At 55.4% G+C, this 26,433-nt stretch overlaps 2 protein-coding genes across 2 annotated transcripts; both read right to left on the bottom strand.

Moving 5' to 3' along the window:
- Positions 1–5,889: 5,889 nt before the first annotated feature.
- VOLCADRAFT_67317 (uncharacterized protein) lies at positions 5,890–10,511 on the bottom strand (the record flags this gene model as incomplete). The annotated part of the gene is made up of 9 exons (XM_002956676.1): positions 5,890–6,057; positions 6,502–6,577; positions 6,977–7,056; positions 7,453–7,572; positions 8,087–8,179; positions 8,746–8,831; positions 9,226–9,352; positions 10,184–10,246; positions 10,458–10,511. 9 exons carry the CDS (start codon positions 10,509–10,511, stop codon positions 5,890–5,892), a joined length of 867 nt encoding a protein of 288 aa, XP_002956722.1.
- A 4,063-nt stretch (positions 10,512–14,574) lies between these two features.
- On the bottom strand, positions 14,575–18,857 carry VOLCADRAFT_97759 (uncharacterized protein; the record flags this gene model as incomplete). Its single annotated transcript, XM_002956675.1, has 8 exons — positions 14,575–14,688; positions 14,905–15,132; positions 15,846–15,952; positions 16,230–16,396; positions 16,828–16,882; positions 17,433–17,632; positions 18,113–18,340; positions 18,517–18,857. 8 exons carry the CDS (start codon positions 18,855–18,857, stop codon positions 14,575–14,577), a joined length of 1,440 nt encoding a protein of 479 aa, XP_002956721.1.
- Positions 18,858–26,433: the final 7,576 nt, after the last annotated feature.

The raw sequence follows: 26,433 nt of genomic DNA, 5'->3' as shown, positions 1-26,433 counted from the left end.
GCAATTGGACAAGGGAAGCCAGCCTGGTGGGGCTCAGCAGCTCAGGAGGGGGCGGAAGTGGCCGGCTGCTGCCGACCCGTTGGTCAGTTGTGACCCCCGCCCCGCCGCTAGCTGCCACAGTACCCACGCCCGGCGGTGCAGGTCCGGGGCCTGCCGGCTGAGCATAAAAGCGCAAGTAGGCGGCGACAGCACCCGCCGCAACGAAGCCCAGAGTCAAACTGTCACCGCTGCTGAGGTGCAGGAGGCCTGCACAGCCAGCAAGACGCAGGGCGAACGAGTCGGTGGGTGCATGGCCGTAGGGTGAAAACATCAGATACATGCGTAATGGTGGTGCTACATGCGGTGTTGACGGTTGCACCAAATGTTCCACGTGTGCTGGGCACCTGCTCTTTGTTGCAGCCTCGTGACCACCACCGTACCTGCTAGGCGCCGTATCGCATCGTCCGTGGCGGGCCCAGGCACCATGGCGCTCTGTGCCGCGGCTGCCGCCGTGCCGCCCGCAGCGCCGCCTCCGCCGCCCGCAGTGCTGCGTCGCGCGTGGAGCCCGTCCAGTACCGCCGTGAGCGCCAGCAGTGCCAGTGCGCCGTTGGCGCCGTCCCGCAGGCGCAGCAGTGCGTCGGGCGCATTCGCCAGCACCGCTGCCTGGCACAGCTGTGGGCAGGCACGGCTGCACTGCAGGAGGAGCTGCAGCGCGTACAGGTCCACCTGCCAGAGTGACACGGGCGCGTGCGTGGGCGATTAGATGGGTGCGTAAATCTGTCAGGATTCGGCGCAGGGAAGCTGATCAGATGTCAAACCGTGTGATTCGATGCGGCCTTGACGCATTAACTGAAAATTGACGATGAGGAATATAGTAGCCCTAAAGATTATACAAACACTGATACTGGTGATGATGCTGTTCACGTGGGAACTGTTTTATGAAACCCAGGGAGTGAGCAGGTAAGCAGGTAAAGCTCTCGCTCATCACCTCCCGCTCTTGCATAAAATAAGGTCCGTCAAGTACTGCGGTGGCCATTCAGGTTCAGTATGCGCGCATATGCATGCTAAAGTAGGCATCCGGCCATCCCGCGCACCTTATTCGTGGTCCCCCCTCCGGGCACACTACCATTCCCAGCTGCGCTGACGGGTGGCTGCTGCGCCCATTCCACAAGCGCCGTCACCACGCTGGGGCTCGCTGCAATGGCCTCACCGATGACGCGCCGCACCGCGAACGGCAGTGCGCCGTCCGTATCCATGCACCTGTGCGTCGTGGCGGCAGCGGCAGTGAGTGTGGAGGCGTAAGTCACCCCAGTTTAATGCACACGTGCTGAGAACTGATGAGCGAACATAGATTTTGCGAGTAAAGTGAGCCCGGTAACGTGTTTTCTAAACTCAAGTTTGAATCGGTGAGCCTACGTTTTTGATGAAAAAATTGCCTCGATCCTGCCGCATGCTGGCGAATCATTCCGCTTTTTAGGCAATTTCATTTATGGTTTTTAATCAGTACCAGGGTGACTCGCTCAGGAGGCTCTTACTTAGTGCCGAAATCCGTATGTCGTGCTGCACATCTAATTACACCAAGAATGTCATTTAATCCTAGCCCGTACTCGCCTCCCCGCACATATTGAATAAGCGTCCCTCTCACAGCGGCTCAATAAGTTGAGCTCGGGATTGCCACCCAGAATCGCCCATTAGGCTCGCCATAACCGCTGAGCCAGTTCGAACCTACGCTTCAAACAATTAAATCTCCCAACACATTTCAAGAAGTCCTCTGCTGCCTTTGATGCGTTTTCCCGCAAGCGCCATCCCCCCGACGCACCCCCCAACCTCCCAAACCAGCGAAGCAACATGCCAGTCTTATCCACCAAAGATCCCGCACCCCCTCCCTCTCGACGCTATTACGCACCTGTCCGAGCCACCGCCAACACCGACACCGCTAACCATGCGGTTTGCCGCCGCGAGAGCCGCCGCCAGCGGAAAGTGAGTGCCGACAGCCGAGGCCGTCGCGGGAGTAGAGGGACAGTAGACGCAGGCCGCCAGGGCACGCAGGGTCGCCTGTAATGGTCGCGGCACGCCGCGCAACGGGGGATGACTGCTTGAGTACCAAGGAATGATTACCAAGGAATAACGGGCTTAATCTTAACCTTAGCACAGCATGTTGTAGCAACCATCAATTGGGTAGCGAAGCTAGGTGAAGGTGCGATTCTTGGCTAAAACGCGACCAGGTAGGCAATCCCATCCTCAACCCCTCGCCTTGCATATTTAAAGTTAAGAATGAGCAACTGCAAACCTCCAGCTCACCTGTGCCGCTGCCTCCGCGCCTTGTCCCCTGCCATCCGCGCGCGCGTCCTCCAGGCAGCTGCATAGCTGGGTGGCCAAGGACGTTTCGGTAACGCCCTTCAGCAGGTCCTCCGCCTGTCGGAGTGCCGGGCCACGCAGGTTGGCAGAGATGGCCTGGGGGGGTGACGGAGTTGGGGGGAGGCAGGTCGCATGTGAGAACTTGTGAAAATGGTTGCAAGTCAGACTTCACTGACACCTCTCCCCTTTCGCACGCAGTTCTCGTTTCTGTCCGGGATAGCGCAGGGCTCTTACGACGCACGCCAGCCCTAGCGATGTCCGTCCCCAGTGGCATCCCCACTCGCTCTCGCACCTGCAAGCCCCGATTAAGGGTATCTGCCAACGCGTGACACGCTGCAGCCACCGCCGGCCAGTTGCCCTCGCGCCGTGTTGCGCCGGCCCCGGAACCAGCGTTCGCGGATGCGGCCCGGCCAACGGGGCCACCCCTAGCAGATGCACCCTGCAGGGTCATCCGAGACGGTGCCAGGGAACAGTAAACTTCAGCCAACTGAAGCCAGTTAAGCTGGAACACGGGATAAAATCATCACGCATGGCGAGGTATAGAGGTCGGAAAGAACGATAGTTTCATGGATACTCCTATATTGGCAGAGGCCCAGGAGCAAGCAATCAAGGCATCAGCTTGGTGGTCTTAGAATGTATCCACGTAGGCCGACTTTGGGGAGACCAATGGCAAGGGTGTTCTGAAATAGTCTCTCAGCTTAGGGAATGCACCGGCACCTCTTAGATATCGCAAATAAGCTATGCATCTTGCAAGTAAAAGCCCATTGCACCAATAAACGCGTTCGCACCTGCACCACCTCGCAGTACAGGCGCCAGCTCTCGTCCAGGCAGATGGCTGTGTAGCCGCTGCTGGCCTTGTCGGCCGCCATGGCCGCCTCCGCCAACCGGAAGCACTCCACCGCCGCTAGCACGATGCCGACGTGCGAGGAGCCCGCCGAGGCGGCTGCCTGTGAGCATGGCCATCCAGGACACACGTGGAAATGAAATGAACATATGCTAAGCGACCTAACGCTAGAGCAAGAGGGCAAATACGCCGATCGGACCATTGTGGTGTCTGCAGAATCGTAAGCACTGCGCAACACTTGGAGCATTTGCACCCTGTCATGAGACTCGCACGTGTATGCAAGGTGCGGAGCGCGTCGTACCTAATGCAGTCATGCGCAGCAAGGCATGACGCGCTCACCAGACGGAGGGGAGAATTACGAAACGCCAATCGCACCCTTAGGACAAGCCCCTTGCAAAGGAGGCCCACCCTGGCCCAAGCTCACCGAGGCCAGTTCGACCACTGCACGCTGCAGCGGCTGCGCCTGCGGGCGCCCCTCTCCAAACTGCAGGAGCTGCGAGGCAAGACGCAAAGCGCGTTGGACTGCTGGAAGCGGAGGCGGAGATGCGGCGGGCGCCGCTGCGCAGGTTGTGGCGGCGTCGCGCAGGGCGGCCAACAGAGAGGGCAGTGTAGAGGGGTCGGACCAGAGCCCTGCACAAGGGGGTGTAGGTTGGCGCATTGGTTGGTTGCAATATGGTGAAGTAGTTCTTGCCAACATCGTGTCACCCTGGGCACAAGCTTTACGCACCAACGTTCAAGGGCGTTCCCCGACCTGGACCTGGTGTTGGCTTCAACCCTGGCGACCGTGACCAAGACCCATACCCCCCTACCAAAACCAATACCCCTCCATCCTGTGATGAAACCCTGTTTCTCAACGTTCCGCGTCCTACTGTTGTTAATATGAGACCGAACTATCCTGAGAAGACAGCTCACTGCAACGCAGCACTGGATCTCAGAGCCACGGAGGAAGGCGGCCCGTACCTGCTGCCGCCTCGGCTGTGAGCCGAGCCGCGTCCACCGCCAGAGAAAGACGCTCCAGAGAGGAGGCTAGTTGATCAGCCTGCAGAGGAAAGGAAGGAGACCATTAACCGACACTTTTAATTTGCACCCTACGCAAGTCTATAACGAAAGATTGCACAACATTCCCTGCGCTCCAAACCCCATATAAGGCCCCGGAACCCCAAGCTGCAGGTGTCATGAAATGCCCCCCCCAACGTACATGTTGTGGCGGCGCCTGCGTGCTTGGAGCTGGAGACGGGGGCGCGACGGACCCCGTAGCCGCCATCACTGGCTGCTGCTGGCCCTGCTGCTGGGAAAGCGGCGTCCGTGCGATGCCCGAGGAGGGCCGCTGTGCGGCACTCACCGGGGTGACCGATCCGCGGGACGCGGACGGGTTGGCGGCAACACCCGCCCTGCTGGTAGTGACCGGCGGCGGAGTGGCGGGGCTGTTGGAGGCGCTCCGCTGCAAACCGGCCTGAGTGCTTGTGCCTGGCGAAGGACACAGCGTAGGAGCGACAGTACTGACGAGCCGATGTTCATGAAGAGGGCTTGGGGTTTTAATCTGTTATCAATATAGAAATACATTACCTGATGCCAACAGTGAAGCCAGAGATGAAGGCGTAGGCGGCGCTGAACATGTTAAGCATCAGGACACGAGCCCGTCCCTAGCATAAGTGGTAGCAGCGCACGTCTCGTTGCCATTAATAAATTGACTGATGCAGTTGTAGTGATAGGGGTGCTGTTGGTCATAGAACACGCCCTTCGTAGACAAACGATGCTATACAAGGATGTTATATCTATACTGCGATACTGCTATCGCTTCCAGGTCGGGCAGGTCGGGGCCAGCTCCCACAGGCAGCGGCAGGTAACGCTGCACACTGAACGTGCGACTCTTCCCTCGATGTTTTGATGTTTTTCGGGCTTGTACGCTGTATTCTATTACGACCGTTAACAGTCTCAGCATATCTATCTGACATCACCAAAATCCTGGCGGACTTTGCAAACAAGCTATGGACGTCTACACACTGGTCATCATTCAATTGGCTGCAAGTCCGCTGGTTCGCCTTCGCCAGTCGTCATCCTATCTTCTCGTCGCTCGGTTTTGTGTCACACATCACCGCGCCACGCAACTCTTCCGGCACACCACCATACCTGCGCCCTGAGAGGGCAGAGCCGGCAGCCTCCGGTTGCTTGCCAAAGGGTCGCGGCCACGGCTGGGCTGCGGCGTCTCTGTTTGACGCGCTGGAGGGGTGACCGGTGCTGCGGCACTGCCTTCTCGACTGCCCACGCCACCGGTAGCTAGCGCGAGAACTGCACCGGCTACAGCACCGCCCTCGCCCTGGCAGCAAAGACGTGTGTGTGGGGGGGAGGGGACAAGTCAGAATGATAGCCGAACTGAAAAGAAAACCGATGCGCGACGACGGTGTGAGATTACATGGGCATTACCAAGCTGGCGCCGCAACGAAACGCTCGTCCCTGATGTAACGAGGATGAATTGGACAGTACGGAGTTTGCCCCTAGACCGAGAGCAACCCCAGCAGCGAGCGATTAATCGAACGGCGGCCAGGTGCACCACGTTTGAGTATCCCTTGCTCATTCACACCCCGGTGGGAAACGCGGCGCGAGCTGTCATGTTGCACACATAAATGTGCCCATGGCGCCACGCCTCACCGGAAAAGAATGCGATGCGGGGATAGAGGACACCGCCCGGCTGCCCAGCACTGCCTAACTTACTCCGTCCACCTCACCTTCCATGCACGACTTCCCTCAGCCACCTCCATCGCATCCGCCAACATTTTCTCCCGCACCAGCCTCTCAGTGTCCGTCTCCCGTACAAAGGGATGCTCTAGCAGCTGCGGCCAGCCCAGCCGGTCCTGCGGCTTCTTGTTCAGCAGCCCCTGCGGTGGGCAAGTGGCTGATTAAAGCAGTGCTGCTATGAAGGCTTAAGAAAATCTGAAAAGAAAGCGCGACAGACGCACGTGTACGCAAGCTAAACCAAGCAAACCAGGACGATAACAACGTCAGCGCGGGGTTTAACCTTAAACAGGGATGCATGATGGAGGAACAAGCGACCAACCATACCCTTACCAAACGTAGCTACGAATTATACTCGTCCCCGTACCTAAGAATTTACTCATAGTCTTTACTCTAGTCAACCGCGCGTTCCCTCCCCCACTTCTAATGTACAATGCAGAACCAGGCACGCCCCGCGCCTTCTTGCTATCCCAGACACAAGTCCCCCCAGTTTCTTCCTGTGCACACTCTAGGGCACCTAGCCCAAGGTCCCGGCCTATATACCGTAATCCGCAGGTCGGTGACCGCGCCACAGTAGGGTCACCTACCTTGAGGAACGACTTAAACTCGGGCGTAATATTGGTTGGGAACCTGACCGGGTCCTTGACGATGTGGTGGATGAGGCTGCGAGCGGGGCCACGAAATGCCGGATATCAAGATGTTTTCTGCTGTACTCGAACATTACACGAACATCACGAACATCGAAGTGATGACGAAAAAGGAACTAGTGGCTATGCTAACAGGGATGGGTATCCAGTCAGAAGGACAACGTGCAAAAAGTGGGCGGACGCTCTGGAGATCATCCATGCAGGTGCACAGCAGTGCAGCCTTGCCGACGTTCGAAAGTCAGAATAGGTAAAAGCGTGCTTCATTAATAGCCATCAGCTGCACTCCACGTGCTTCCTGCTCCAGATAATGGATGGTTGGCATGGTAGATGGCCAGGAGGCCACTTTTGCTGCCGCTATGCAGGACTGCCCCGGGAGGCAGGCATCGGTTAGCCGGAAGGACCCCGCACTGCCCACCTATAGATGGAGTTGGTGTAGAATGGCGGCTGTCCCACATGCAGCTCAAACAGGATGACGCCAAGAGACCAGAGGTCCACCTGTGGTAATCATGTGCATTATGGAAGCGAAACTTTAGGGAAGTCAGAGAGGGAAAACAGAACGGTGTTGCACGAGCGCCTGCTGCATGCCATGGCTCTTTGAGTAATGATGTTTTCCACGATGCCTATAGTGCGCAAAAGGTGGGGTTAAGGTTATGGTGTCAGGAGGCTACACCACCAAACGTAGGGCCTACGAAATAGCCCATGCCATGCCCTCACTTCCGCCTGGGTCACACAGTAGCCCTGTCCCTGCCATTCCAAAGTCAACCCCGTGTAGGAGAGCAGCAGTGGAAGCCCCAGTATGTCGCTGTTGCAATTGCAAACCTTGCGCCCGATACTCAACCATCCCACTTCGCTAAGCAGGCTCCCACTCCTCGCCAACGTAACCCATAGTACCGTGTGGTTGTACGGCTGCTCTTGAACTAGCTCCGGCGCCATGTACAGCGGGGTTCCCTTGATAGACGTAAGGACCATAGTATTGCAGCTCATCGCCCGCGCGAAACCGAAATCACACAGCTGCACAAGTGCGGGCGGGGGGACGAGGTCCCAGGGGCGCAAAATGAGGTCGATCCGGCCCGAATTCCCCCATGGGAAGACACATAAGACACCCAGGAGTGTCTTGGCTCAAGGAAGCTGATATGCTGGAGTTTGGCGGCAGCTATAAGCCCGTATTCAGGCGAACAAGTCCTAGGTGCTTGCAGGGATCCGTTGTGGGCTGTCAGAGAACAGGCATGGTTGGATATGCGAGGTGTGCGGGTGCACACCTCCTTTCCCGCACATTCTTCCCAGCACAATCCCGGGGCCTGTCTCAAATTAAGTAAAATTTGGGTAAGAACACCCGCCACGACGCCCATGCACGCCCGCGCAATGGGTTTTAACGTTCTTCCAAGTTCGGTTTCGACTCCCCAGCGATAGCTACGCCAACGCGGGGTGCGGGCTACTGAGGTGCTGCTGCCTGCTTGAAGGCCGACCGCGCCGGCTTGCACGCGCACATACCGGTGGCTTATATACGCCGGACGGCGAGACCTACCTTGACGACGCCGTTAGACCCGATCAGGATGTTCTGCGGCTTCATGTCACGGTGGATGATGCGGTTGGAGTGCAGGTAATGTAGAGCACGAACCTGCAGGTACGGCGACAAGGGCGAAAACGATGACGTGCATCTTGGGTGCCAAAACAGATTGGTGTACAGCCTCAAGAAAAGAATAAGTCAGGCAACCAGGGAGACGGCATTACCCCCTGCACGGTTTGAACAGCTTGCCGCTAACTTCACCGTGTTGCAAAGCGCAGTCAGCCATGGAGAAAGCCCCGAACTCCCATCAGCCATCGTTATCAAGGGGCTGCCCCATGCAGGGCAAGCCTTCGCGGGTATGACCTTGCTGTAAGTCCCCCCCCACAAGATCTCATGTTAAGCAAGCTCCTAGACCGGTGATGTCTGATTTCGTTTGCCGATAGGTTTAATGGCCATAGGAGGCTATTTCCGACTGTCGATGTCTCTTAAGCATCCCATTTGCCTTCTACCCTGTCAGCAAAAGACGGCCCTTTCTGCCAATTCCCGCTGGTGAAATCGCACCGTCCGTATGCCCTTTCAACGGTCCTATCACCAGTTTCCCCAGAGCTCCACCGACCTTCCGTCAACCCGTCCCAAATGCGCTTAAATTCCCATGCCGTAGCCCTCCCCGTCCTCACCAGCTGCTTGGCTATGCCGCGCACCACTTCCTCCGGCAAATTCTGATCATCCTCCAAGATTTCGAAGAGCTCTCCCTGTGCATACTCTGCAGGGGTAAGTATGTACAGGGACGAAAAATCGCAATAACTGGAACTCGGATGCGAAGCATGCATGAACGATGGCGTAAGTCCAGGACAAAGCCTCTCAGGACAAAAGCTTTGCAGGGCACACCAGATATCCAGGGATCGACGACCGATGACGGCCATTAAGGGGGCACTAGGGCCTATTGCTTGCAATTCCGGGCCAGGAAGTGCCCGTAATGCATCGGCAAAGCTGTGCCTGGAGTGGCAGCGACTGGGCTAGGGGTGGAGATGTAGGAGTATAGCGTTATGGCCACAGGCGCGAATCAGGAAGATCCTAAATTTCCACCATGATAAAACAGGGTGCCTAACGGCGAGGAGGAGGGGCGAAATTAAGCTAAGGAGGATCTATGTACCCACCGGTAACAACGCAAAACTCCGTCTTCGTTTCAAAGGCGTCGAGCATCTGGATAATATTCTCGTGGCGCAGCTGGCGCAAAATCTCAATCTCCTGCCGCAGGTTTTTGATATCCTTTTCGGATTTGCCCTGCGGGCCGCCAAGATCACACCGGATGGGAGCAGTCAGGAACCGTGCGGGAGGTTGGTCTACCCGGCCAAAACCCACGCGCTTTGCATCCACCACCCTGTACGGCTGAGGGGCCTCCAGTTTATAGAGCGCTCCGGCGTCACCTCCATAGACACTGATCGGCTCGCAGCGTTTTGGCTAACCCGGGCACCACCAATGGTGTGTTCCCGCGTCACCAATCGGTTGTATCAGGCTGCCCAGTTCGCCCACACTCCCCAGGTTACGTGAGCCCACGCGAACCCTATGTGCTCAAGACATGCGTCCGACCAAAATGGCCCCTATCAAGTGCCGCTGCTCAGATTTCGATTACGTGATGAAAGAGCCCTCACCCAACGCATAAGGCACGGACTGAACAAGTGAGAGCCCCCAAGCTGACATAGCGCACTCTAGCGCCCTGGATGCATCGTGCTTTCGGGGCTTCTGCTGCATGGACATGCAGCGGAATGCTGCTGGCTTATGCCGTGGATACATGCCCTACCCAGTGCGCGTGTGCAACAATGTGCATGGCCTGGTGCCTTTTCGGCCCGTTCCCACTCCACGCTCCAGACCTCCTGATTGCGTATAGAACTTCGCAAACGGAGATAGCCGTAGGTGAGTTGCATCACAACTCCATCGCCCGGCGACCTCATAGGCGCAGCACGTGCAATGAGCGGAGAAGCCAACCAACAAGTGGCCAGGCCCTTATTATACTAAAACGGTTATACCCCCAAAAGATACCCACAGGGGTGATTGAAAGAAATGCCGGCTGGGTGCACCGCTGCGCCATGCCCTAAACACACACGAGCTGCGCACCTGCTTCAGAATGAACTTCATCGCTGTAATTTGACCAGTACATTTCCGCCGACCTTTGTACACCTGAGTTGATATGGAAGTATTACAGGCAGGGTAGGCAGGGTAGTGTTTGGACTGAAGGCAAAGCCGCCGGCCGCTCCCGTCTCGCGCGCAAAATCAATTAACATGTTTGGTTGACAATCATGGCCAAGAAACCTTACCCCACGGCCAGCAGACAACGCCAAAAAAGTTCAAAACAGGCACATCCCAGGCGCGTAACTCTGAGCCCCTTTACCTTCCCAAAAGATCCTTCGCCAATCAACTCAATAACATGGTAGTTGTCGAGCATCTTGTCGAGGCCACCTCCTTGGCGACAGGCCGCGTTGACCTACCCGCAGGCCGCTTTCCTTTGCAGCTATAATACTATCTCCAACATCCTCTTGCCTAAGAAGTTCGAACAAGGCGCAAGGCCGCCTGTTGGCAGCTCGTTCCGAGGATCGAACAGTTCAATGTCAAGGTAGAAATAAAGATTTCTGATGCAACGCAAATGCTTAATCCACTGCAAATTCTTGAAGTTGCGTAGCTTTGGCGGCGCTCTTCTGCCTGCACCGTGTACGTGATTAACCGGTTCAGCATCGGTTCAGCACGGCGACCTAATCAAGTCATCAGAAACAATGCTGGACACGAGTATTGGTTACTTGTTATGTAATAAAGTTTTTTGCATGTGTAACTCCATTCTTCCACATTCGTGGGCAGCACCCCGCATGCCCTATTGCAAAGAGTGTTACGTGGTAACCCTAACTGTGCTGCATGCGGTAAGGCTCCAGCCTATCACAAGAAGGCGTTCAGCCGTTGGTGGACGGTGCTATTAAATTAGCTTGAAGGCAGGCCCTGCGGGGATGCAGCAGCTACACACGGCAATCCTCGAGGCCAAACAGGCCTCGGGATCCGCGGCCGCTTACCCAGCCTTTCTAGCAGCATACGTTCAAGGGCAAACTGTGGGGTGAAATGCTCCAAGCCTGGCATTACCTTTGGCGCGCGGCGGAGAGCCACAGCGGCAATTGGCCGGGCTACACGAATTGGTATCTCAACTGTAGGTCGGTATCGGATTCAACCCCGCAGGACATACAACGGTATCACGTCCGACTTAGGACGGTGTGCCTGTGCGTGGCTCGCATCGCAACCTTTGCTGCTTACTTGGGAAAGGACCTGGCGCCGGAACGCGTGGCCGTTTGTCTCAGTCTTCTCCCGCTACAGTATCTTAAGGGGTTCATACTAAACGTTTGCAACCTGCTGTTGGCACTGGTGTTAATCGTGATGCTGCTCCTGCAGCAGCTAAAGTAGATTTGGCGTGGGGCCGCCTGGCACGGCAGCGGGGCGGCGGGTATGTGTGTGCTTTGGGTGCAGCCGCCGTATTGGCAGTTCATGGCTCCGGTGTTCTGAGCTGCCGATGGTGCAGCAGCAGCTGCTGCTTAGGCAGCGGCATTGTGACCGAAAGCGGCGGAGGGTGGCCAGCCATTCTCCACCCTCCTAGATGGGTAAGTAATTAAGGGGAATAGAAACCCGGAATAGGAACATGGTCGACACGTCTATCCGCCAAGCATGTGATTGTGGCAGCAGCAACAGGACAATCGGCAAATCGATGGGTGTACTCCTTGGACACAAGTCAGATTCATCTTGCGTGTACTCGGGGTCCACTGGACGACACAGCGGTCGCCTGCTGAAGCAGCAGAGGCAGCCCCATAGCTAGTAACGGTCAGCGGCTCGGCGCTCGTTCTATCACAGCCTGCAGCGCAGTCTTTCCGAAGGGCAGGAAGCTGGCGTACTGGGTGATGGGCAGATGATGTTTTTATCTGGTGTCCGGCTGTAACAGCATCCATGAATGAATAAGCCGTTATCGTTTATGGTGACGATAAGCCTGGGCGGGACGGCAAACGCAGCACAGGGAAACGCACAAAGCCGTTTGTGATTCTTAAATGGCTCCTCCCTTCTATGAGCTGCATCATGTCCCAAGAGCATGGCAACCGGAAAGCTACCGACGCATCGTTCGCACAAGCGAGCAAGGGTGACTCCAATGATCCGGGGGCCCCTCCGGGAAGCTGGCCGGTTCACTGAGACAAAACGTTGCTGATTTCCTGCCTAAGCTTTATGCAAACCATGGGCCACGTCCTTACACCCTACACGAGACGAAGAGCCGCACGGGTCCTCCACATACACAGCAAGCGGGTTTTGAACAAAAAAACACCCTATACCAAATCCGCAATGCAGTGTGGCTTGCAAAAACATCGAGAGCCAAGAGCGTACCTAAAGCACAGACAACCGACGGACAGATGCATGGATGCATGACCACAGGCCACAGTGGCGCAAAGCGACGACCACCCGATTACACAAAGCCCACGACCCGGAGATGGCCGGAGACCTCAACAGAACTAGCGCAGTAACGAGCATGCAAACGCCTCGGGACCGCGTCCGTCGCGATCGCGTGTTTTATGAGGGTTCAAATTTGGGACAGCCGCCATTGTTATACAACGCTACAGTGGCAGGTTCCTGAACAACACGGGATTTACTTTGCCGCTGCCAGTTGATGGATGGTCAGACAAGAACAAGGCACACTCTCTAATCTCACAGACTCGAGCAGGGTTCCCAACATGTGCCCCGCGAGCCCAGAACAGAGAAAGCAAGCATCCGCCCTATCTCAAAAGCTTAATAATAGATATCATCAAAATTGACAACACAAACGATTCGAGGTCCTCAGAAGTTCGAATACCTTATAATACGTGAAAAAAAGGTCACACCCTGTCACAACCTCATCACCGGCCTTGCTTTCCAGCCCATTCACCCAGATCTGCTTGTCCATTCGCTACACCTAACCAGGGCTCTGCACCTGTCGAGATACACGCACAGGCATAAAATCCACTCTGCTCCTGACTCATGCATGCCTCGGCCTTCCAATCTACACGCATTCGGATTTGCCGCCAGGCGGATCCTAGGGTTGCAATCTCGGCCCAAAGCCCCCATGTCCCCAAGCGGGAATGGAAAAGAACAAATCTTCCAAGTTCCACTCCAGTCATTAAGTTGAACAAACAGTACAACGTTGACACACCGCCACATGTGCACATGCGCCCTGCATGTCACGATCATGCTTCCATCTCGTCCTTCATGCTTTGCGTGCCTCATGTGCCATGACAACGACACAGCATCGTAGAATATGTACTTGCGAGCATTATCAGCTTGGCTATACATCTTCCGTGCCCGATGCTTGCTAGGGCTCCTGCTACTATGGAAGACATGCGCAAAAGACCAGCCCGGCTAAATAGGTATGCCTGGGCATTTAAATATTATTGGTTGTCGCCTGCCCCATATGCAGCCAGCTGACCGAAAAACTGTGTGGAACACGGTCGTCAGGTTCCCGCCCCCCGTCCGGGCCGTCGCTTGGACGTGTTCTGCGCCCCTATACCCATATCTCTTGAACCGAAAAATCCCAAACCTTTTTTCAACCGGGGAGACAGCTACACAATAATGCTCTCGCCTGCCAGTCTTCAGCCTAGGGTGCGTAAACCGCAGCACTGAGGGCCCGGCTGACCACTGTGGAACGAGCCGCGGCCAAGGCGCATCGCGGCGCAACCACCAACCCGCTCCGCCACCCAGGCCCGCCAACATAGTGACTCGCCACGCCACGCTACGCTACGCTACGCGGTTCCACGACTCAAATCCGGCCCCCCCCTCGTGACATGCGCTTCTGGAGCACCTACCAAGGAACACCACGGAACGCCTCCCATTAACATCAGGTTAACTGGAGAAGGAAGTTGAACGGTCCCCATAGCTTAAACTTCACCTCGTAATGCGCTGGTAAAAAAGCTCAAACCGGCCATGGCCCTGGGCGCTCCCGCCGCATCCAAGTGCTCGGCCTTCGCCGCGCCCCCAAGAGCCGGGTGTGCCGCCGCGGACCCACGGCCCGGGGTATGGCCAAGGGGCATGTATGCCCAGATTCGGCCACACTGCTTTCGATGCATCCCACGCCGGCCACGCCGGCAGCGCCGGCAGCAGGTATTCCAGATTGTGGCGGACACACAGCCAGACCCTGAAAGGTGTGATCGTGTCGAAGAGCCAACAGACCTGCTAATGGAGAACCGCCCTCTCAGGGTGCGTCCAATACGACACTGTCGTAACCTTGCTCCGCAACCAGCCCGTCGAAGAACGAAAGAATTGCATCTCGCCGCGAAAGCAGTGCAGCCACCTCTTCATCAGTAACAATGCCATTGAGCGCGGCACGTATTGAGGACGCGTCCAGGAAGCGAAGGCGCAGGTAGGTACGTGCGGAGATGCGGCGAGTGGGACCTGGATAGGGTTTTTTTGCATTGGGGCCAACAGCCATTGCATATCAGTGAGAGAGGATTTAAGATTATAATTGATTAAATGGTAGTGCGCATTGCTTGGATTAGGACCGACAGCTGGGATCCGCGGTGGGAGTGCAGCGCATCTGAGAGGCGATGTGGCGCCTGTCGGCGAATCTGAGCACGTTGCGTCTGGGACCGTGTTGGGGCTCGCGCACTGAAGCTGTCATGAGGTGGTGGTAACGCGTCGTAAAATTCGTCAGGTACCCCAGTTCTCACCCAATCCGCCCATCCAGACCCAACCCTGCTCGCTGCAAACACCCCCTCCCTATTCCTCGGCCCATGCCCTTCCCTACAAAGGTTGTACGCACCCCTACACGTCTTCCGCTATTAGCTCCAACATCCCACCCATGTCATACCCGTAAGGAACGCATTCTGATGGTCCAGACACACAAACGCGTCCTGCCGGAAGCCCGCCGCATGGTCGATCAGCACTGGACTCATGCGGCCGCGCCAAACGGTGCCGCCGCTGCTGCGCCCCTGCGGATGAGGCGCCGGCGTGTAGTCCCCATCCGCCCAATGCTCAGCATACAGAAAGTGACCCGCGTGGCGGTCACTGTTCTGTATCAGCACATCCTGCTCCGTGGCAATAGGGATAAAAGATTGGGGGCCACAGATGTTACAAGTTCAGCATCTATGCAAAGGGGAGTTTGCCTGTGGCCGGGGCATATACAAGTTTGGGAGCGGCCTATGGAAGCATACGCATGAGGCTCCGCATAGAGGCTATAAAATACTGCAAAGTGGTTGCTTCCGGACATCGTTACATTTGCCACTCGCCAGAGGCCTCCTACTCTTTTCCTGTCGCAGCCGTTGCCACCATTGACTGCCACACACAGAGGGCATGTGCCTTGCACGATACGGTACACACCGCAAGGCATACAGAACGCCGACAGGTAGATACGTGTATGTGTGGTGGGGCTGTCGAGCATCGGTGTCAGCGCGTTGCTAGGTGTTAAGGGGGCGGTCACAGCCTTTTAAACCCCACGCAGTGCCAACGCCTTCAACGCTTCCCTGCCGCCCTCCCGCCGCAGCTTCCGCGGTGGCTTTGCCGGCTTCCAGCTGCTTTCAACAAGCACGGGTAGACGCTACACTGTATGGTGCAGGGAGCAAGCAGGTTCCTACGACGGACCCAACTCCCTTCCCTGGACTCCCAGCCCCGCCAACCCAATATGCTCGCTACACCATCGTCGCCTCAGCAGCAGCCCCGAAGTTGACGCTAGTTCCCACACTGCACACGTGGCTCAATCTTCCCCTTGCCCCGACCCCGGCTCGCTCGCCGCCCGCCGCACCAGGATACGTGTGTCGCTGAGCAGTAACGGCCCCGCCACACTCCATTCTGGCATGGGTACAGTGTTAAGCTGCCGGGCGCCGCTGCACCAGTAAATGAAGGCGCCGCCTTGGGAGGAGAAAAGGCGAGCAGCGAAATTATAAACGGGACGGGAAGGGAACTCAAGTGAACTTTGATTCTTTTGATGGAAACCGTAATCCAGGAATCACACCATGTAGGAAAGCACGACACACCATAGTACCCGACAAGAAAGGACCCCCAACGTCGTATTGTATCCCGCCCTGGGCCCAGCTCCCTGCCGCGCCCCTGCCCCGTCCTTTCCCCCACCAGGAGCCTCCCCTGCCAAACCTGTCGCCACCTGTTACCGACCCCACAAATCACAAACCTTGCGGGTAGTGCGTCCAGTCCACATCGCAATCGCCTCGCATTACTGCGGGCGGCACCACGTCCATACCCAGCATGAGGTTCAGCTGGTAGGCCGCTACTTCTATGGGTACTCTGTGCCAGCCCTCACAGTCGCCCTCGACGCGCGGTTTAAAGGCGGCGCGCATCCTGTGGTAATGGTTTGCGATAGGATGGGGTTGCCGTGGAAGACAGCATGAAAACGTGCGTGTTTGGCTCGGGTAATGGAGATAAGAAGGCGGTCGTCAAGACACAAGGGGGAACGAACGATGACCCGCAAGGGCCATGAAAGCCTGATCTGCGGCCGCTGCCATGCCAAGCTCGCAGCAGGATACGTGCGCGCATCGGGACTGCTATGTTGCCCAGCCACGGGGGCCACCTTTTCTTCGCACTGCTGGACGACTAGGACATTATCGCCCCATGCATCGGACGCCGATATGACGACCGTCCTGAGTCAGTGTCCTGTTCTCATTCCTAGCTTTCCCCTAGCTTCCTCCCCATAACGGACGGCGTTTTCCCCTCGGTGTCTTATGACTGGGCGTTCCACACCTCCCGGAACCCTCATTCATCCCCAGACCCACTTTTGGCCAGTGGCCTTGTCTTCCAAAGTCACCAGGTAGCTCACATGACCGAAACCTGCGACCAGCGGGGCACACAGCCGCGCGAGCAAAGGAAAGTAACATAGGACCACATGCAGGGAGGAACGGGCCCGTGCCAAACACAGCCAACGGCCGCACTTCTGGGTAGTGTGGGTGAGGTCGGAAGCCAAAATGGCCCCCTTAGCCGAGCTCGAGTTGCTCGTACCCGTTCCCGTCTCCACGGTTTCATTAACGCGTGTACCATGGCCCATACATGACTAAATGAGATCCACTCCCCATAAGTGCCAGCATCCTACAAGTTCAGTAAGCAACTGCATAGCTGTTCGTCGCACGGCTGCGCAGCTGCACTTAAGGCATCCTTTGGGCCGCAGCCGGGGACCAGCAGCCTCCAAAACCCCTGAACGCAATCGGCAGGGCCCCCTCCACACCAGAGACTGCAGGCCGCGGAGCAAGCACAGCCTGCAGGCCTTATGACCTTAGTTAACAACAGGCCAACGATGCATGACCAGGCCTGTCGCCGCCATTACGCCACTATGCTGCCTTTGGTATGCCTAATCGTGCGATGCCTCGCTCCATGCCAGCCGCACCGTTCTCCATGCGCTTGGCGTCCCGTATGGTCCCGTTACGCAGCATATTGCACACGAAGCGGTGCCGCTCTTGTCGCCCTGCCGACAAACTCCCTTGTCGGTTGAGCGCCGACACGGCCGCTGTGGCCGCATCCCGTGCCGCCAGCCAGGCCAGCTCCTCAAGTTCAGCGCTAGCCACGTGCAGCCGCGGGTCAGTCACCCTGACGGGGAGAAAAGGAACCCGGAAATTGGGAAGGCGAGCAATAAGAGCGAAGAGCACAGGTAATGTGGAGGGAATGTGCGCATCAGGTACACATGGAGTGACGTCCTGCAGCCGGTGCCGGAAGTGGACTTCTGGCATAGGGCATAGGGTTTTCTGCAGAGCACGACTGCCGGCTAAGAGCATACGGACAGGGGGTTGTCTATTATGTGGTGTGGTCCACATTGCAAATTCGTCCGCAGTTGATGGAACTGTGGAGGTTTAGGACAGAGATACGTTTGCTGCCATCCCGTTTGCAACATGTGCTGATGCATAGCATGTGCTCCTAAGGCTGCAGGGCTCAGCGTGCAGTAGCTTGATGCGAACGGCCACAGAATCAAGGAGTTCCGTAAGCCTTGCACTCCGGCACAGCACCCATAGGAGGCAGGCCAAGGAACACAGCAAGGGTTGTCAGCTCTCCCCCTGCCTTCGCAGGACCCACTTGACTGAAGTCTTCAGCGTGACGATACAAGAGTTGTGGGTTGCGTCCTTCTCTACGGCTGTGGAGGTGCAGCAGATGCTGCCCGGATGCGTCTGCAAGCAATGCTCGTCGACCTCCAGCATGGGGGCGCTGTCCGACGGCGAACACGCCTCTTCCCCTGACGCCAAAGATGACTGTACTTGCCGTGGTTCCCGCAATTCAGGACGTGATATCCCATCTGCACTATCTCTGCAAGCAGAGCACGGGTGCACCGGCCAACCGAGCCCAACAAACAAAGCTCACGGAACTTCTCAATAGCCGCAAGCATAGTTTCGATCAGTAGCACCCTGATATCTAGACAGAATATGCAAGAGTCTGACCTCCGCTAGCTAGAGACGTTACGTTGGCTCCTTCTTAATGCGCACCTGCCGGCCTGCGGAGACGTTGTTCGAAGTACAGATTGGGAATTCAATGCTCCCGTTGAACAAGAAACGCTTGCGTCCAAGGAAGCCGTCCCGTTTGCCGAAGTTTCAGCTCCTATTCCTGTCGTTCTCCAGCAAAAAGGTTGATCGGCTGCCGTGCAACGCTCATGAAGATGCTGCAATAAGCCATCCGTTCCGATAGGGACGCTTCCGATGTCAACAACCGGGGCGGCGGAAATAAGAGGCGGGTGGCTCAAGCCCCTCCCAGCCACGGCTTGGCGACCCCTTTGAGAACAGCGTGACCAGGAGAGCAGATGCCGAAAGCCTAGTGCTTTCGCAAGCATGAGGTCCAATGCTCAACGTCGAAAACACAAATGCACAAGTCCACGTTCTTCCGATATATATAGAACTATATTAGGGCAGACAAGGTTAACAATCGCCTATATAGGTATCACGCAGCATGGGGCTTTTAACAAATGCGAAGAGTTGCTTAGGAAGCGCTTCGACCGGTCGAGGTAAACACTAATTGTTTACATTAAAATTCGCAGATAGAATCTAACGTCTGAATGCTGTACGAAACCCGAATTGGGTTCGTGTCGGTACGGGGTAGTTGGCCTTGCTCGAGGATTTGGGCTGATTGGCACGTGGCAGCAACAATCGCCGTCCTCGCTGAGCAGAGCACATGTGCCTCCTCGCCGTATGTACCCCGCCCGCGGACGGTCCCCTGTCCGCAACGCCGTACATCCTGACCGTTCCAGCGGACGCCTAGCGGACGGTCATGGAAACGATGGTCCAAAGCTCCAAAACATCTGTATGTAGATGATTCATGAGACGCTAATAATAAATGCTCCAGCTTGCACTCCTTGGCAAGCAGTTAACGCGCAAAACACTCGCCAGGAGAACCTAACCCCAAAATCGTAACGGACATTGTAAAAAGGCTTCTAGCATAAAAGGAGAAAGCAACCGAAAGAAAAAGAGACAAGATCCCAAGACGCGCGGCGGACATTCTAATGTTCTGTTTATATAACCTGCTTAAATAACACCAACGCACTGGAACAATTGAATTATGCAGTAAGGTCGTTGCAATGGCCACAAGCACTGGGCATTAGTGAAAGGGATTCAGCAAAGACTGACCGTCACGTCCAACACGTCGTTCCATCCCTTTGTCGGCTCTGAATGGCACAATGAATGCTCTACTGGGTTAATGATCATTTGGCGGTGAAAAGAGGCCATTGTATGACATCCGAGCTGGCGCACAGCATTCGCACGTCCCCACGACCCAACACGGCACAAACGCCCCTCACCCGGTTACGCCGCTATACTGCATTCCGCCTGCCAGCCTGTCTATGCAACACAGCGCATGGCGGGCAGGCCAACGAAGCCATACCAAAGTGTCGTTAAAGACTGGGGTCCCAGGCTCTCAGAACGCCAGGCTGCCAGGTCCCCAGGCTCCCAGGTTCCCAGGCTCTCAGAATCCCAGGCTCCCAAGCACACAGGCTCCCAGGCACACATGCTCTCAGAAACCCAGGCTGCCAGGCACACAGGCTCTCAGAATCCCAGGCTGCCAGGCTCCCAGGCTCCCAGGCTGCCAGGCTCCCAGGCTCCCAGGCTGCCAGGTCCCCAGGCTCCCAGGCTCCCAGGCTCTCAGAATCCCAGGCTCCCAAGCACACATGCTCTTAGAATCCCAGGCACACAGGCTCTCAGAATCCCAGGCTCCCAAGCACACATGCTCTTAGAATCCCAGGGTCCCAGGTACACATGCTCTCAGAATCCCAGGCTCCCAGGCACACAGGCCCCCAGGCACACAGGCTCTCAGAATCCCAGGCACACATGCTCTCAGAATCCCAGGCTCCCAGGCACACATGCTCTCAGAATCCCAGGCTGCCAGGTTCCCAGACTCTAAGGTTCCCAGGCTCTCAGGCAGACAGGCTCCTAGGTACACATGCTCTCAGAATCCCAGGCTCCCAGGCACACATGCTCTCAGAATCCCAGGCTGCCAGGCACACAGGCTCTTAGAATCCCAGGCTTCCAGGCACACAGGCTCCCAGATGCCCAGGTTCCCAGGCTCTCAGAATCCTAGGCTCCAAGGCACACATGCCCTCAGAATCCCAGGCTCCCAGGCTCTCATAAACTCAGGCTGCCAGGTTCTCGGGCTCTCAGAATCTAAGGCTCCCAGGCACACAGGCTCTCAGGAACACAAGCTCTTAGAAAGCCAGGCTGCCAGGTCCCCAGGCTCCCAGGTTCCCAGGCTCTCAGAATCCCAGGCTCCCAGGCACACAGGCTCTTAGAATTCCAGTTTTCCAGGCACACAGGCTCTTAGGATCCCAGTCTTCCAGGCAGACAGGCTCCTAGGTACACATGCTCTCAGAATCCCAGGCTCCCAGGCACACATGCCCTCAGAATTCCAGGCTCCCAGGCACACATGTCCTCAGAATTCCAGGCTCCCAGGCACACATGCTATCAGAATCCCAGGCTGCCAGGCACACAGGCTCTTAGAATCCCAGGATTCCAGGAACACATGCTCTTAGAATCCCAGCCTCCCAGGCAGACAGACTCCTAGGTACACATGCTCTCAGAATCCCAGGCTCCCAGGCACACAGGCCCCCAGGCACACATGCCCTCAGAATCCCAGGCTGCCAGGCACACAGGCTCTTAGAATCCCAGGCTTCCAGGCACACAGGCTCCCAGGCACACAGGCTCCCAGATCCCCAGGTTCCCAGGCTCTCAGAATCCTAGGCTCCCAGGCACACAGGCTCTCAGAATCCCAGGTTCCCAAGCTCCCAGGTTCCCAGGTTCCCAGGCTCTTAGAATCCCAGGCTCACAGGCACACAAGCTCTTAGAAAGCCAGGCTGCCAGGTCCCCAGGCTCCCAGGTAAACATGCTCTCAGAAACCCAGGCTGCCAGGTCCCCAAGCTCCCACGTCCCCAGGCTCCCAGATTCCCAGGCTCTCAGAATCCCAGGCTCCCAAGTAAACATGCTATCAGAAACCCATGCTTACAGAATCCCAGGCGCCCACGCTCCCACGTTCCGAGGTTCCCAGGCTCCCATGCACACAGGCTTTTATAACCCTAGGCTTCCAGGCACACAGGCTCTCAGACACACAGGGTCCCATGCACACAGGTCGCCCATGGCTGTGGTCCAAGCCTGGCCCCAAACCGCCAGATAAATATGCTCCTACATCTAATTGACTTAGCCGAATGCTATTTTTAGCTTTGTTTACATTTCATGCATTTGCTGGCGCCTACCGCTTGCATCGACGTAGCCCCCAGTATTGCACATTGCATTACATTATCCATGAGAAGATTATAAAACTTCAATTCATTATAAGCTCAGCAAATTGCAACGGTAAAGGGCTCATCTCTGGGAACGAGCCGATACGGAAACCTGCGGAAACGGAAACCTGCGGAAATAGGTTTCGTCACGCTTTTCGCAGCGAAGCCCAGATTGGCGAAAATGCGGAAAGAGAATCCGCATTTCCGCGTTTGCTGTACGGCGGAAAGTCAAAACAGATTCCAGGCATGCGTTTGCCATTTAAAGACTGCGTTTTACACTATGGAGTTATAAGATTAAGTCAAATGTCAGCAACCACTGGCCCCGACCTGGGGCCTGCCGAAGTCATAGAGATTGACTGTGTTTCTGCTCAGAAGAAGGGTGGAAGGCCCGTTGACGACGTTTGGAAACATTTTGATAGAGGTCCTTACGAAAAGAGCAAGAACTGCTACGCAACCTGCAAGGGCTGCCGTCGCCACTGGAAACGTGCTCGCCTTCCTGAAATCCGCTTTCACCTTGCCAAGGAGTGCACTGCCATCGCTCCTGAGGTCAGCGCGTATTACAAGAGCATCCCAGAGCAATCCGTCAGCCAACAACACTATGGGGGTGGTATACGATAGGGCTGCTCAGGCCTGGGGTCTCAGGGTGCAAAGAGAGGCGGGCTGCTTGAAGGGGGCAGGGTGAACACCGTCAAGGGTGTGGGCACACAATAGTTGCACTGCCACAAGCTGGTTTCAGACTGTCCATGTCATCACCACACTGAGAAGAGCTAAAGAACATCGTTACATATCGGGTGCCGGCGGACCGGGCGCCGTACACGCACGTCCAGTTGGGCGACCTAAGGGGGACACACGCCTATTGCCGCTGTTTAACCGCGTCATAGACACGGAGCAGACAGCCTTCCTCACAGGCAGGCGAATCGCGGATAGTGTGCTCCTCTTACAACTGCTGCCCGCGCTTCTCCATATGGAGCGCCGTACTTGTGTGGCAGCTTTCCTTGACTTCTACAAAGCCTACGATACCCTAGATAGAGACTTTCTGTTCGCGTGTCTGGATGAATTGGGGGTAGGTGTGGGCTTTATTGCTTGGGTTCGACGTCTGCATACTAGTACGCAATCTGCGGCGATTGTCAATGGCTACCTTTCGTACTGGGTTATTATAGCGGCTGGCGTCAGGCAAGGCTGTCCGCTTGCCCCCATCCTATACCTTGCACCAGCACAAGCATTATTAACTTGGCTTCAATATCAACAAATCGGCATAAGTTTGCGTGACATTCACCTCGCTGCGTCACAGTATGCGGATGATTGTGGTGCCTTTTTACGTCGCCTAGCGGACATTCCCCGCTTCAAAGCTGTCATGGATGTTTTCCACGCAGCCTCGGGACAACGACTCAACAATCGCAAGGTTGAGCTCTTGCCGCTTGGCACGTTCACCCGCAATACAAGACCGGCGGACTTACCAACAGCGAATGCTATTGGTAATCATTTAATCATGCCGGTTACTAACCTAACGCATATGGCGAACTCTGTGGGTAACGAACAAGTAGCAGACGAGGTTGAACAGCAGCCTGTTGTAGGTTCAGTAGTTGGCGATTTCAGGGTGCTCTCAGTAGCTACAACCCTAGGGATTCGCGTCGCAGATAGGCCTTCGCTCGAACAGCAATCGGTTTCGCTTTCTCCTGTGAGGAATAGCTTGCAGTTAGTCGCTGGGATGCATTTATCAGCTTTTGGTCGAGCTTTTGCGGTATCTGGTTATAGCATTAGTAGAGTCCTGTACCACTTGGAGTTTATGGGGGCACCTAGCAACACCTCGATGAATAACCTGCTGGGAGACTGTGCGGCCGTTATTGACAGGCGTCAACCGCCATCTGTGCGGGACATTGCTGAACGAAGACGGGCCCCGGGTGTGGGAGTCGCATATATGCCGTTTCCTCCTGCCATTGGAGGTTTCGGTCTTATTCCTCTGCACGAACATCTGCGTGCACGGTTTGCCTGTTTGTCCTGTCGTGCAATCCTTGGTATGGCTGGTATGTTGGAAACTAACCCCATGTGGACTCGGGTATTACTGGCAATATTGCGTCATATCCACCCGGCGGCCCACCCATTATGTCTGTTGGCCGTTAGGGGAGATGTACGAGATGGCCGTGTCACTACTATCCTGGGTAGGCCTGTGCCGAATGATTGCCCGGCATGAACACGAATTCTATCAGCTATGACTTCCCTACCACAACCTGTCCTTCTGGATGCGCAGCATCTAGCTCCGGGTCCTTGGTGTTACCATATCCCTCTTTGGGGAAACCCTTTGCTAAATGACGCTCAGTTGGACGAACATTTTGGTGATCTTAGAAATTTGCGTGGGTTAGATACAGTAGGTATGGCCGTACGGTGCCACACAGCTATGTCGTCTACGTGGAATTTGGTGCGCATGGTTGGTGCACAAGGCCTTACTGAGGCGCAACACTTTCATTGTACGAATCTGTTTCGTACTATCGTGGTACGGGGCATATTAGGGCTTACGCCGAGGCATCCCCTGCCGGCATCGTGTCAGTCGGGGGCGACTGCCATAACGCGTATATCGCAACTTATCGACCGCCTACCCCCGCAATGGACCATAGCGGCGATAGTGGCTATTAATGACAGAAACCATGAAATACCGCCTCCGCAAGAGGCCTGGAAAAGAATTGTCAAAAGCTTGGGATGGAGATTTGGTCAAGTGTTACTGCATTTCTCTCAAGTAACGGTTAAGTTTGCGACGACTTTATTAATGGCACCTTCTTTACGAACGCTTGATATAAAACATGAAGATTTTATTTTGGATGCTGTTGATATCGTCTTATCGCCGGAGAACTTGGCCAATACTTTGTTGGACTTCCGTCGTACTTTGTCGCGCATGTGGAGACTTCGGTGGGATAACGAGCATAAAGAAGCCCTTTGGAGGCTGGCTCTTGATGGTTTCCCTGCCTTTCCTATGCATAGGGCGCAACGTCAAAGAGGTATACAGGCTGCTATGTGCCCCTGTGGTGTACGCATGCTTTGTGGGGATCGTCGGCATCATTTCTGGGATTGTACTGTCGCGTTGGCTCTTCGTGAAGCTCTGCAGAATGAACTTGAGTTCCCTGACCTTTTCAACCGGGCTAACCTGTGGTTGGGCATTCCACCAACCTGGATTTGTGCGTGTGTATGGGAGGTTGTATGCCTTGCGGCCATCAGCTCACTCAATCTCGGTCGCCGTTTGTTGTTTAGGGAAGGTCTCCAGACCAACATGCCTATATCAACGCCATCGCTTAACCGCATTACTTACGAGGTTATCTCTGACTTTTGGGCCCGTTTAACTGCTTTTGCGGCACGGGACTACTTGCCAAAACATTGGGATCATGTACCTCACAATCACCCTTTCTTATATGTCAATGACGCAGACATGGTTGTTTGCCGTTTACCGATTTACAATGACGAAGTTTGAGGGCGCACGTCGGAGCCTCAATTTTCTGTTTAAGCGTACTAACTGAGGCCGTGTGTCCAGTGAAGTTAGTACGGCCTGGCCGAGTTCTTTTTGAATAAGGCCCACAGTGTTGTGCGGGAGGCGCTCCTATGGGCGCTGCACTCGACCCGTTCGGGGTCCACTGTAACAATCGCATCCACGTGCGGACGCGACCTGTTCGACCTGGCAACTCGCAGATTTTGGTCGGCTCGTGCAACATTTCATTAGAGGACCTTTGTATGGAACTTTTTCGGGTCGCTCGAGCGTTGCAGGAGCAGTGGCGACGCACTTTGTGGAGTGGTGCACGACCATGGAGTCCAGGAATTAACTTTGCACGAGCAGCCACCTTGTATGGCCATGTAGCAATGCACTTTCCATTCCTCATAAAGAAGCGTCCATGTAAGAATAGGACAAGGAAGGGGTTCCCGCTTGTCAAAGTAGACTTTGTTGTGGTGGCATTAGCCGCACCAAAGCTAACTCCTGAAAAGCTTTACAAAATACATCAAGGATACGGTGAATAGAAAGTTAAGAAGAAGTGGAACCATCCGGAACTGAACGCAATCAAGCAATGCAGTGGTCACTCATGAAAACACAAAAAGAGATGTCCCTACAAACACGGAGGGGGGTTAAGAAACTTAGGAGAATGCTTAAGAACGATAAGAACGACGGAAGAACATGGAGGAGGCGGGTGTGCATTCTTAAACATTCTTACACTGGTATTAAGCGGTTTTATGTAAGTATGTCATATAAGTATGCATTAAGAATGCATCAACCATGAAAACATTCTGTAATGAATGCCTGATGGAGCTCTTATAGTTCCCGGATAGGTAATATATCACAGTGATTGTGAAACAGTGAACATACCATGAAATTTCATGAAAACTATCAACATGTGTCTGGGTCTAGACCTTAGATCTAATAATGCGAGATCTAACAGGTTTAGACCTGTTAGATGGATTAGCGAGTTCGAACTCGCATTATTAGATCTAAGGTCTAGACCCAGACACATATGCATGTTGATAGTTTTCATGAATTCATAGATATCTATGGCTACATCGATGGCTACATCGATGTAGCCAATAATTAAATCCCCTATCAATCACCATGAATATCTAGTGGGCTGCACTGCATATACATCAGTGTACACTGATGGAGGGTGTCAAATTGCGCCCT

Source organism: Volvox carteri, assembly GCF_000143455.1.
Source record: "Volvox carteri f. nagariensis unplaced genomic scaffold VOLCAscaffold_64, whole genome shotgun sequence".
Classification (NCBI taxonomy): Eukaryota; Viridiplantae; Chlorophyta; class Chlorophyceae; order Chlamydomonadales; family Volvocaceae; genus Volvox; species Volvox carteri.
The sequence above is the reverse complement of the archived record's forward strand: the minus strand, read 5'-3'. Positions and strand labels throughout refer to the sequence as shown.